We start from the raw sequence: 13,406 nt of genomic DNA, 5'->3' as shown, positions 1-13,406 counted from the left end.
CACAGAATAAGACAGAAATATAGAATTTGCATCTATATATGTGGTGTATGAACACTTCCCAAAACAAGTTGTGAATTTCTTTTAAAGTGAACTTAGAATGGTAACATTTTATATTGAGTTTGAAAATGATTTAGTTAAGTCCACAACTAGGGTCATAAATCTTAAAAAGCAAAATACGTAGATATGATTAGCATCTTGGCTAATGTAGATTAGGAAAGAGCATCAAACTATATGATGGCAAACAATCAATTTAAAGAATTGACAAATAATTTTCAAATACGCACTACTTTAACACACAAAACAGCACAGAAAAAAGTCGTATAATTTTGGATAACAAAAGACGTTAAAGTTAGTATTAGATCAAAGGAAGAGGCTTATAACTTGTGAAAATTCAATGGTTGGCAGGAAGGCAGCAGGCATCTTGAAATAAGACGGTTGAGGTGCAGCTGGTGTGGGTTGGGGGTGTGGGCTGGTGTCCAGCATGGGGGGATGGAGATTTCTTTAAAATTGTGGTAGGCTTTGACAGAGTAGATACATGTTGGGGGCGCGGGGGCACGGGGGCGGGTGGGGTGGGGGGGGGGGGTGGGGAGGGGGGTGGGTGGTAGGTGGGTGGGGGGTGAGTTTTAACGGGAAAGGAGAGGCGGGTGTGAGTTAAATCCTAACAAGTGATGTCGAGTTGGGATCCTGACAACATCCAGCCCATTTCTGGGCTTCACCCGGGAATGGCTGGGGGGTGGGGGCAGGGGCAGAGTTTGCTCCTCTATCCCATTATGTTCCAAGTAATTTGTAACCTAATTATTCTTACCAAAATATAAAACCTCTTATTATCTAAGTTGAAACTTATTTGCAAATTATATGCCCATTCTTTATGTTCATTAATGTCTTCTCATCATTTACTGCAGTCCTCCTCTGTATGGAATTTCACTCCCTCCCCTGACTAATTTGGTATAATCCACAAATTCAGAAATTGTTTGTGTTTGTAAAGTCTAAATCATTAATAATAAATTGTGAACAGCAATGGTCCAAGCACTGAACTAGCTTTCCACCCTCCTTGGAGCTGTCGAGTAGGTAATTAAAATATCCCAGTGGGTCATTAACTGCTGCTTTAACCAACCATGCCGACATGTCCTGGCTGGGCCGAATGGTCTCTTTCTGTGCTTTATATTATATTTAATTTCAAACAGCCATTCCTATTGTAAACCTGTGATACATTGACCAGGATGGCTGAATAAATATGTTTCTGTATTGTGCTTGAGCCCTGCCAGTATTGAGCGGATCAGTATTATATTATTAAAGAGTCTTAAAATATCTCAGTATTTACTATTGCAGATCTGAAGTGCTTCCCACTCAAAAGTATTAAACTAGAAGCAAAATTTAACACAATAAAACCTGTCAGTCTCTATTTTAACAATACCTACACAGATGGAGCCATCATATGATTCAGCTACTTACTGTCTTTTTCTGCCTTTCTACTGATAACTGCATATTCATCGAATCCACTCGTCTCAGGCACCGCAGTCTCGTTATCACCTGGGAAATAAGATTTTTCTGATTAGAACATGAGAATGACCTAGGGCATCATCTTCTGCCTGTCGAGGGGGGCAGTCGGGAGTGGGTGCAGGTGGGCACAGAGCCGATTGCCACCTGTGATCAGCTGTGCGCCGCCATTTTACGTGGGCGGGCCAAGTAAAGCCCGCCAAGCGTGACGCGTAACTGGTAGCGCTCAGTGCTACCTTTGCGGGCAGGAGGAGGAGGGAGAGTCGGGGCCTGCGCTCTTTCCCACACGCACGTGAAAGAGCGCAGCGATCTCACTGAGGCACAGAGCTCTTTCAGGGAGATTAAGTTCAAATTGAAAGGTTAAAATAAAGAAACATTAAAATTATTTAGACATGTTCCCTGATGTGACAGTGTCACATGAGCTGGGACATGTTTATGAAATGCATAAAAAATATTTATTTATTTAATAAAACCCTCAGGAACCTTCATCCCGCCTGTGGATGAAAAACACAAAGGCTGTTTGGGTTCTTTGCCTGCTCGCCAGCCTTAAGGTTGGATGGGCATCCCTGTCAATTGTCTCAATTAGTTTCCTAATGGTCTGAACAGGCCATTGACAGTTTGGCGTGCACCCACCGAACGAGAGATCGGAATGATGCACGGTGACATCGGGACACATACCCGACATCACCGTGCGTCATTTTAAGTATCGGCATGCGAGGCCTGACCCACACACCAACGTGAAAATTCTGGCCTTGATTCTTAATGAAATTGTATCATGTATTTCTACAAAACTGCTAGATGGCTAATGAGACATACTTAAATCATTTGGAAAGTGGAATCAGTCCCTCAGAAAAAGAAACAATATTGTCTAAAAAGGATTGTATGCTGCACTGAATCACTGGTGCTAGTTGTCACAAGTGGTTTTAGAAACTCTAGAGTAAGTGTGGCAAGTGTTGGAGGCTTTTAATGGCTGTCGGGTGATATCTCAGGAAATGTACAGCCACATATCGAGGGGAAGGGTTAAGGACTCAAAATACAGCTATTGTTTCAGAAGAGCTATTGGAATATTTGAATAGTCTTTATAACACAGTACCCTACAAACTAAGGTTTAGAAAGTACCTGGATTACAAGAGTCTGCAGGGAAGACCTAACAGTAAAATTGGGAACTGATTAGGAGAGTTAAAATTAATTACATTTGCATTCAACACAATATTTGGATGTGACAGAATAAAAGTGAAATTTCTGTGTTTTTTAAGTGCAACTGAAAAATTCAAACTGGGATACATGATTGCCGTGCACAAACAGAGCACAGCACTTGTAAAATTCTTACTTTAAGGGTTTAAATGTCACCTTGCATTTGCTGAATTTCATGAAGACTTGAATAAAGCTGAGATGCATCTTCTGTATTTTCTTTTGGTTGCAGAGATTTTGGTCTTTGACTTTCCAAACCTGTTCATACAGAGGTCACCTATTAACCCACAGTCAGCTTTCCTTATAAATGTCATGCATTCTAATCAATAAACTCGGTTTCAAAATGGACCACGAGACCAGATATGACAAACATTGTGACAAGATATAATAGATATCTCTGCAAGTACCAGATCCAGACCTGGTGATACTTGACTTGGCACAAGCCCCACTCTGGGACATGAGCACATAATCCCAGGCTAACATGTCAGTGCTATTCTGAGCAGGTACTGCAATTTCAGAAGTGGATACGATATTAAACTATGACACTGCTCGTTCACTTGGGTGTCTCACTGGTTTCTTACAGTGTCCTAGACAAGGTTTCTCCATCAAACACAGTAACAACAAACTGACTCGCTGATCATTCAGCACATTTATTGTTCTGCATCTTCATTCAGTCAATGAACTCTCTATGTGCCTTAATAACAAGGGTAACTACACTTCAAAAGTAATTGATTGGTTGTCAAGTACGATAGGACATCTTGAGGATATAAAATGTCATTATGAACCATAACTCAGAATCGTGGACTAATAATCCATAAAATTCAAGTTGAAATCCCAACATGGCAGTTTCAGTATTTGAATACAGTTGACCAAATAAATCTGGATATAAGGAGCTGTCATCAATAAAAATGACTATGAAGCTACTGGATAAAAAATCCAAATAGTTTACTAATGATCATCCAGTTCACCTTCTACCACCCTGGATGTAGTGTGATACAGCTGTAATGGAGTTATAGGCTATGAGAATGGTAGCATAATGGTGACATGTGGGGTGAGTAATCTAGAAGTGTTGGCTAATGGTCTGGAAACTTGTGTTCGAATCTGTCCATGGCAGCAAGAGGAATTTAAATTTAATTAACAAATCTGGAGTAAAAACCTAGATTCTGTCATAGTGATCATGGGACTACCAATTGTTGTAAAACCCCCTACATGTTCATGAATGTCTTTCAGGAGAGGAAATCTTCTGTCCTTATACAGCCCTAGCCTTTGTCTCCAGGCACACAGCAATGTGGGTGACTCTCGACTGTCCCATGGCCGAGCAAACCACTCATTTGTATCAAACAGTTGCAGGAAAATCAAATAAAGATCAAACCAGTCAGGCCACCCAGCGTCGATCTAGGCATCAGAAATGAAAAGCACATCCTGTCTAATTGTCCCTGCAAACTTCACCTCACTAGGACCTGGGGATCTCTACCAATGACCAGTCAAGTAATAGCCTGACATAGTCATACTCACTGAATCGTGTCTTCCAGCCAACATTCCAGGTTTTTCCACCACCAAAAGGACAGACCCACCAGAGGTGGCAGCACAGTGGCATTCAGTCAGGAGGGTGTTGCCCTGGATGCCTCAACTTTGACATCAGACCCATGAAGTTTCATTATATCAGATTAAATATGGACAAGGAAATCTCTTACTGATTACTACATTCGTTCAACTGATGAATCAGTATACCTCCCTATTGAATGCCACTTGTAAGAATCACCGTGGGTGGCAAGAGCATGGAATATACTCTGGATGGGCACTTCAATGCCCGTCACCAAAAGTGGTTTGGAAGCTCCGCTGCTGATCAAACTGATTGATTCCTGAAGGAAATATCTGCCAGACTCGGTCTGTGACAGGGAGCAAGAGACTCAACGGGACATAAAAACCTGTTGCAGATTCATCTGTCCATGACCACGTTGGTAGGAATGACCAGCACGCAGTCCTTGTGAAGATGAAATCCCATCTTCACATTGAAGATACCCTCCATTGTGTTACGATGAATGCGATATATTCAGAGTAGATCCAGCAGCTGGAAACAGGACGTCTGTGAGGCACTGTGGACCATCAGCAGCAAGAGAATTATATCCAACCTCAGTCCGTAACCTCATGGCCTGGCAGATCCCTCACTCTCCCATTACCATCAAACCAGGGGACCAACCGCAGTTCATTGAAGAGTGCAGGAGACCATGCCTGGAGCAGCACCAGGCATACCTGACAATGTGTTGCCAACCTGGTGAAGCTACAACACTACTGATCAAGCTGGCTACGTGCATGTCAAACAGCGGAAATAGCATGCAGTATACAGAGATACGCTCTATCATAAGCAATGGATCAGTAAGTATCCCCAGTCCTGCCACATGAATGGTGATTGACAATCAGACAATTAACTGAAGAAGGTGGCTCAACAAGCATCCCCATCCTCAATGATGGGGAAGACAAGCACCTCAGTGCAAAAGACAAGGCTGAAGAATTTGCCACCATCTTCAACCAGAAGTGCCAAGTGGATGATCCATCTTAGCCTCCTCCTGATACCCCCAACATTACAGATGCCAGTCTTCAGGCAATTCAGTTGACTTCAAGTGATATCAAGGAATAACTGAACACACTGGATACAACAAAGGTTATGGGTCCTGAAAACATTCAGGTATAGTACTGAAGACTTGTTCTCCAGGACTAGTTACACCCTAAGCCAAGCTTTTGCAGTACAGCTACAATACCCTGCATCTAACCAACAATGTGGAAAATTGCCCAGCTGTGCCCTGGCCACAAAAGCAGCACAAACCTAATCCAGAAAATTACCACTCATTAGTTTACTTTCAATCATCTGCAAAGCGATGGAAGGTTTTATTGACAGTGCTATCAGAAACTGGGCTCCAGACCTCAGTACAGAAGCTTAATTGTACCATCTATGTAAATACTATGGCAACTAGAACAGGTCAGAGGTTGGGGATTCTGTGGAGAGTAACTCATCTCCTGACTCTCCTAACCTGTCCACCATCTACAAGGCACAAGCCAGGAGTGTGATGGAATTCCCTTCACTTGTCTGGATGATTTCAGCTCGGACAACATTCAAGAAGCTCAACACCATCCAAGACAAAGCAGTTCATCAGGTTGGTGCCTCATCTACCACCTAAAATGTCTGCTGCCTCCACTATCAGTGCACCATGGCAACAGTGTCTACAATGTACAAGATGCACTGCAGCAAATGGCTAAAGTTTCTTTGGCAGTGCCTAACTAAACCTGGGACCTCTACCAAAGAAGACAGCAGCAGGTGAATGGAAACACCACCACCTGCAAGTTCTCTTCCTGACTTGGAAATACATCAACATTTCTTCCCTGTTGCTGGGTCAAAATTGCAACTTCCTTGCTAATAGCACTATTCATGTACTTGCACCAGATGGACTGCAAGGGTTGAAGATGGCAGCTCACCAACATCTTCTATAATTCTGTGATTCTCAAGTGCCGTTAGGGATAGCCAATAAATGCTGTCCTTGCCAGCGATGCCCACATCCCATGAGTGAATAAGGACAGAGACACAAACACATATGTTTATATAATCCCACATCAGCAACAACCTATATTAATTTAACGCCTTGAATGTTAATAAAATACCCCAAAGTGCTTCACAGGTGCATTATAAAATAAAGTAAGCCACCAAGCTACAAAAGAAGATATTGGGTAGTTTCTATTATAGGCAACAGGGATCTCAGACTCTAGCTGGTGAGCCGGTGAGAGAGCCGCATTGCCTACTTTTGGGAAGGCCCGGTGAATTACATGCCGACCAGACACATAACTGTGCAGCGGTTGGGCCTTCCCCTGGATCAAGGACCTGGAGTGGAAATCCCGCCTGTCAGTTAATTAGAGTCTGGAGGCTTTGCATTGCTCTGCAGTGACACTGTGGGAGGGGTGGCTGCTACTAGTAATGCACCCACCCGAAGCCCAGGATTACACAGGGACACAGGCACAGAGGGAGTGGGGGGCGGTCTCAGTGTGGGGGGGGTTGCAGGGGAGGGTGTTCAACAGCAAGGGCAGGGGTTGGCTCTCAATGAGCCCCCAGCTTCTGGATACCACTGGTCCCCTGATCCAGCACTAAGTGCCCAACAACAAGACACCTCCCCGGGCTCGCACTAACAACCCAAAAGGGTTTGATTTTTGATCTTCCTGCATGGTGAGTCCTCAATCTGCAGCTGGGTGAATGCCATTAATTGCCACTTAAGGGCTTCAATTGGCACATAGCAGGAAGGCCGTCCTCGGCCATTCCTGTCCCAAAATTATTTAGGGCAGAGGCAGGAAGGTGTTGGAGATTCCACCGACCATCTTGCTGCCCAATTCCACCACCACAATCCCACCTCATGGGAAGGCATTAAATTCCATCCATTAAGTTAGATGCCCAACAGCTTGGTCATAGAGAGTCTTAAGATGTGTCTTAAAAGGGGAAAGTGAGGTAGAGACAGAGAGGTGCACGGAGGGACTTCCTGAGCTCGGGGCCTAAACAACTGAAAGCACAGCAACCAATGGTGATATAGCTGCATTGGAGATGGTTCAAAGGAGGTTTACTAGATTGATACCTAGAATGAGTGGCTGCCTTATGAGGAAAGGTTGAACAGACTGGGCTTGTTTCCTGTGGAGCTTAGAAGAGTGAGGGGTGATTTGATTGAAGTATACAAGATCCAGAACGGCCTTGACAAGGTGGACGTGGAAAGGATTTGTTGTCTTCTGGGTGAGTCCAGAACTAGGGGGCACTGTTTTAAAATTAAGGGTCACCATTTTAGGGCAGAGGTGAGGAGAATTTTTTTCTCTCAGAGGGCTGTGCAACTTTGGAGTTCTCTGCCTCAGAAGGTGGTGGAGGCAGGGGCATTGAATGTTTTTAAGGCAGAGGTAGATAGATTCTTGTTAGGTAAGTGAATCAAAAGTTTTCGGGGTTAGATGGGAATGTAGAATTCGAAACACAAGCGGGTTAGCCATAACCTTATTGAATGGCAGAAAAGGCTTGAGGGGCCGAATGGCCCACTCCTATTCTTATTTCTTATGAAGCAATTATAATTGGGTAATGCACAAGAGGCAAGAATTAAAGCAGTGCAGATACCTCAGAGGGTTGTGTGGTTGGAGGAGATTACAGAGAGAGGGAGGGGCAAGGCCATGGTGATTTGAAAACAAGGATGAGAATTGATTAAAATAAAAATGTTGTTTGACCAGGAGCCGAAGTAGGTCGGCAAGCAGAGGGATGAAAGGAGGATGGGACTTGCCGCGAGTAATCAAAGTGGGATTATACTTTACATTGTCATTCCTAATTTCTTGAAACATGTGCCACATTCACATTCACTTGAATGTATGAAAGCTGAAATTGGTTGCAACAATTTTCATATCTTACCTGCAGCTTTGCACTTTAACCTCAGCACCACTGCCAGGATAATGAGAAGGAGAAAAGCCAGGCTCGCAAAAATAACAACACTGGTGTGCTGAAAAGTGTGAGCATCTGTCAGAACAATAAGCACAGATTCCACATTTAGTTTATAGTTTAACTCAGAAGAAACAAATTAAGCTCCCCTCATGACCTTCTGCCTGATTTGCACCCAAACATACAAACCAGTAGATCGTAGGTTTAATCCCTGATACAAGTTAACTGACCTCACTCAGGAATGTTGGAGTGTCACAACTGTCCTCAGTCCCCATCAGTTATTGAACAGAAATTATAAAGCACACAGGGTTCTACTTCCTGGTTGCATTCCAGTGATTGCTTCTGGAAAGGAGTTTTGTGCAGATTACTGTTAAGTTTAAGGATTTGATTCAGCTGTGATACTTCCTGGTTAACAATAGGTGAATAATACTCATTGACAAGATTATACTTGAATAATGACTATTTGAATCAGAGTTGCATTCAATGAGGTAGATCTTGACTTTGTGCAACAGATAAAAGCGGACCAAAATGAAAATGGAGAGAGTTTAAAACGGGCTGCTGACTGTCAACCGTTCACACTATCATAGTTTCAATATTCACCACAACACATGAGGAAAAGAGGAAAGGGGAGAAAATATAGAGAGAATTAGGAAAAAAAATTGTACCATATCTTCCTGACCATAATATTGAGCAAGACTCAATGGTCCTTGATAATGCTTCCTCAGTAATTGCTCTAGAATACATATTAGAGCAGGAAGACGCTGGTAAGTGTTTGTGACCCTGATGCACCTCTAACCAAATCTACTATCTAGGTTAATCTTGCAGGAGTAGCTGGGGCAAGTGCGGATGAACATTCCACTGGGAGGGTGAAGGGATACAGCAGCAACAACTCACCCTTTTATTTCTGACTTTGATCACAAGTCAAGAGCTTAAAGAAATAACCAAAGACTTTATAATGTGAGTGGCCTCCTATTATTATTATTATTATTCAGTTCAGTGGAAAATGATACAAATATGATTCCAGCACAATCACAATGGGCCAAATGGTCTCTTTCTTTTTTTTGTTTCAATGATGCACACAGGCTATTAACATTGTAACTGAGCTAACTTTATTGACGACACATTTTCTTAACATAAACATATATCTGCAGTAACTGAATTCTATCTAGACAGGTTCCAACATGTGCTAAGTAACTGTTATGACCGATGCAGTTGGTAAAGCTGAGTTATTTAAAAATCCCAGAGGGAAACTTTGAACAACTGTCTAACCTATAATTTTAAGTGTTATGTTTGAGATGCAACTCTAAATTCAGGAATCAGACCACCAGTTCTCGAGGTTTTACATTAAACTAAATGAAACATTTTATTAATTTACACAGGTTAAGCTATATGCACATGGCTAGAAGTTACTACTAGCATAACTTTTAACAAATTCCCAAACTAATCTTCATTAAGGCAACAGCAATACATAGACTTAACAGACACCAGACAAAGCATTTTCATCTTACAAATTCAAAATGAGGTTCTTTTCACTTTGGTTCCTGTGGAGATGGTTGGAGGCTTACATTGCCTCTGCCCTTCACACTCAAAAACTGCTGAAGTTATAGCTACCACCGCCCATTGAATGTAAATGCTTATTGTATCAAAAGCCTCTTCTAACAATAAAACCTCTTTCATAGCACCAATTTTATTAGTAATATAAACATATGGCTGGGTATCTGCGAGAAATGTATGAGTTTTCACCCCACTTCTTGCATGCTCTATTCAAAAAGTGCAGATGCATGCTTTCTCTCTTATATATCAAAACTTAGTACACATCAAAGCACCCAGACCAGCTGACTTTAATCTAATTAAGACACACTCACAGAATAAACTTCTATTTTAATAGAAAAATACTTTCCAATAATATTACATACGTTAATAGCTTCATGACACTAACCTCCAATTGCTGGTTAGGTGACACTATTCCAAGTGCAGAGTATCATATTGTATCTAATACTGGGGTCCACTACCACAATCAACTATTATCATGACATTCCCTTATTTAAAAAAAATACAAGTGTTTATGCAACTCAAGTACACAAAGTTTCTCGTCTATTATTTTTCATTCGGTTTTCATCAGTCTGCTTTTTCTTTGTTCTCATCTCTCTGTGTCTTTTTCAAAGTTCTTCCACTGGGTGTTCTGAATGGTGACAGAGGTGATTTTGAAGGACAAGGGGCTTTCTCCAGCTCCGTGTCACTATCACCCCCTTAGATAGTATCCAGGAACATCAGGCTTTGTCTGATTATCCTGTTGCTACACTTGTGCATTCTAGATTTTTGATCTTTAGCTTCACATTTTGGTTTAGAGCAGGTTTGCATTTCATTTGTTTTCCGTAAGAATTTGCAGTTTCACCTACACTGTTGTCTGTTTGGAGTCTGCACTTTGTAAGACCTCGGTTCTCCTGCAATTGCTGTGACAACAGCACAATTGTAGATTATTTTATGCTGAATCCTCACTGTCTCACCCATGTTCAGGTCAGGCACAAAAGATAAAAACAAAAAACTGCGGATGCTGGAAATCCAAAGCAAAAACAGAATTACCTGGAAAAACTCAGCAGGTCTGGCAGCATTGGTGGAGAAGAAAAGAGTTGACGTTTCGAGTCCACATGACCCTTCGACAGAACTAAGTAGAAATAATATTTCTACTTAGTTCTGTCGAAGGGTCATAAGGACTCAAAACGTCAACTCTTTTTGTCTCCGCCGATGCTGCCAGATGTCAGGCACCTCTAGCAAAGTACTGTTCCTGCTTCCGCTGTCTCAGTTTGAGCAGGTCCTGCACGCTGTAGCTTACTGGCTGTGGAAATAACAGTCGGGGCACAGTTGGAATCTTAGTTCTTCATCTTCTCCTCATCAGGAGCTGTGCTGGAGATGTTCCAATGCCCTCTAATGTAGTATTCCTGAAATCCAGCAGAGCCAGGTAGGGGTCTCCTCCATCTGCTTTTGCCTTTTTCAACAGGTGTTTTAAGGTCCGTACAGTAAGTTCCACTATTCCGTTGGATTATGGATATTTGGGACCTGACATAGTGTGAAACTCAGTGCCTAAGAATTGTGGACCGTTATCTGAGTTGAGCCCTTAAGGTCTGTTGTGGTGAGCAAAAATTGCTTTTAAATGATTTATTACAGTGATGTTCTTATTATCATTTCTCAGCAGCACAGACTCAAAAAAACTTTGAGTAATAATCTACAGCTAGTAGGTACTCACTGTTGTCAAATGTGTACAAGTCCACTCCAATTTTCTGCCAGGGTCTCCCTGGAACACTGTGGTTGAAGTGGTTCTTTTTGTTGTGACTTACTGTACTTTTGGCACACTGCACACGCATTCAATATTTCCCCAATTTGTGCTCCCATTCCAGGCCAAGACATTCCATCTTGAGGTCTTCTCCTGCACGTTTCTATGCCGAGGTGACTTAAATGTATGCACTGCAGCATTTCTTTCCTCAGTTTATTGGGGAGGTGGTGGCATAGTGGTATTGTCACTGGACTAATACTCCAGAGTTCCAGGGAGATGTTCTGGGGACCTGGGTTTGAATGCCACCACGGCAGATGGTGAAATTTGAATTCAACAAAAATCTGGAATTAAAAGTGAGGTCCCAGAGGTTTGGAGAATGGCCAATGTGGTTTCATTGTTTAAGAAGGGTGGCAGGGATAATCCGGGAAATTACAGGCTGGTGAGCCTTATGTCAGTTGCAGAGAAATTATTGGAGAAGATTCTTCGTGACAGGATTTACTACCATTTGGCAACAAGTGGGTGTATTAGTGAGAGGCAGCATGGTTTTGTGAGGGGGAGGTCGTGTCTCACTAACTTGATTGAGTTTTTTGAAGAACTGACAAAGATGATCGATGATGGAAGGACAGTGGATGTTATATACATAGATTTCAGTAAGGCTTTTGACAAGGTCCCTCATGGCAGACTGGTATAGAAGGTAAAGTCACATGGGATCAGAAGTGAGCTGGCAAGATGGATACAGAATTGGCTTGGGTAGCAGTAGAAGGGTGCTTTTCTGAATGGAGAGCTGTGACTAGTGGAGTTCCGCAGGGAGCAGTGCTGGGACCTTTGCTGTTTGTAGTATACATAAATGATTTGGAGGAAAATGTAACTGGGCAAATTAGTAAATTTGCAGACGACACTAAGGTTGGATGAGTTGCAGATGCTGAAGAGGATTGTCAAAGGATACAATGGGATATAGATCAGTTGGAGACTTGGGCGGAGAAATGGCAAGTGGGTGGAGTTTAATCCAGAAAATGCGAGGTAATGCATTTTGGAAAGTCTAATACAGGCAGGAATTATACAGTAAATGGCAGAACCCTTAAGTACATTGATGGGCAGAGGGATCTGGGTGTACAGGTCCACAGGTCACTGAAAGTGGCAACGCAGGTGGAAAAGGTAGTCAGGAAGGCATATGACATGCTTGCCTTCATTGGCAGGGGTATTGAGTATAAAAGCTGGGACGTCATGCTGCAGCTGTATAGAACCTTGGTTAGGCCACACTTGGAATATTGCGTGCAATTATGGTGGCCACATTACCATAAGGATATGGAGGCATTGGAGAGGATGCAGAGGAGGTTTACCAGGATGCTGCCTGGTCTGAAGGTTATTAGCTATGAGGAGAGGTGGGAGAAACTCGGATTGTTCTCACTAGAGCAATGGAGATTGAGGGGCTACTTGATATAAGTTTACAAAATTATGAGTGGCATGGACAGAGTAGATAGTCAGAAGCTTTTTCCCAGGGTGTAAGGGGACATAAATTTAAGGTGAGAGGAGAAAACTATAGAGGAGATGTGCGGGGCAAGTTTTTTTACGCAGAGGGTAGTGAGTTTCTCGAATTCGCTGCCAGGGGAGGTGGTGGAAGCAGATACGATAGTGATGTTTCAGAGGCAGCTTGACAAATACATGAATAGGATGGGAATAGAGGGATACGGACCCCGGAAGTGCAAAATGTTTTAGTTGACAGGCAATATGATCGGCGCAGGCTTGGAGGGCCAAAGGGCCTGTTCCTGTGCTGCACTTTTCTTTGTTCTTTGTTTGTTGGTTTGCTGCCAATTATTGTAAAAACCCATCTGGTTCACTACTTCCCTTTCCTGCTGTCCTTACCTGGTCTGGCCCACATGTGACTCTTCACCCACAGTTTGACTCTTAAGTGCCCTGGCCTAGCTAGTGACAGCCACATCCCATGAATGAATTAAAAAAAAAGTGTTGCAGGAATTATGATCTTTTCCCCCTTTAAAAGTTTTCCTT

The 13,406-nt window shown here is 42.6% G+C and overlaps 1 protein-coding gene across 5 annotated transcripts in view; it reads right to left on the bottom strand.

Moving 5' to 3' along the window:
- Window positions 1-13,406, bottom strand: part of LOC121281175 — a 69,433-nt gene that overhangs the window by 13,361 nt on the left and 42,666 nt on the right. For all 5 annotated transcript variants that reach the window (XM_041193924.1, XM_041193928.1, XM_041193929.1 and 2 more), the window contains 3 exons: window positions 8,102-8,206; window positions 2,848-2,946; window positions 1,453-1,530 (listed from right to left, as the gene is read on the bottom strand). In XM_041193924.1, coding sequence (XP_041049858.1) covers window positions 1,453-1,530; window positions 2,848-2,946; window positions 8,102-8,206 — 282 coding nt within the window. The remainder of the gene's footprint in view (window positions 1-1,452; window positions 1,531-2,847; window positions 2,947-8,101; window positions 8,207-13,406) is intronic.

Source organism: Carcharodon carcharias, chromosome 8, assembly GCF_017639515.1.
Source record: "Carcharodon carcharias isolate sCarCar2 chromosome 8, sCarCar2.pri, whole genome shotgun sequence".
In the NCBI taxonomy this organism is placed as follows: Eukaryota; Metazoa; Chordata; class Chondrichthyes; order Lamniformes; family Lamnidae; genus Carcharodon; species Carcharodon carcharias.
The sequence above is the reverse complement of the archived record's forward strand: the minus strand, read 5'-3'. Positions and strand labels throughout refer to the sequence as shown.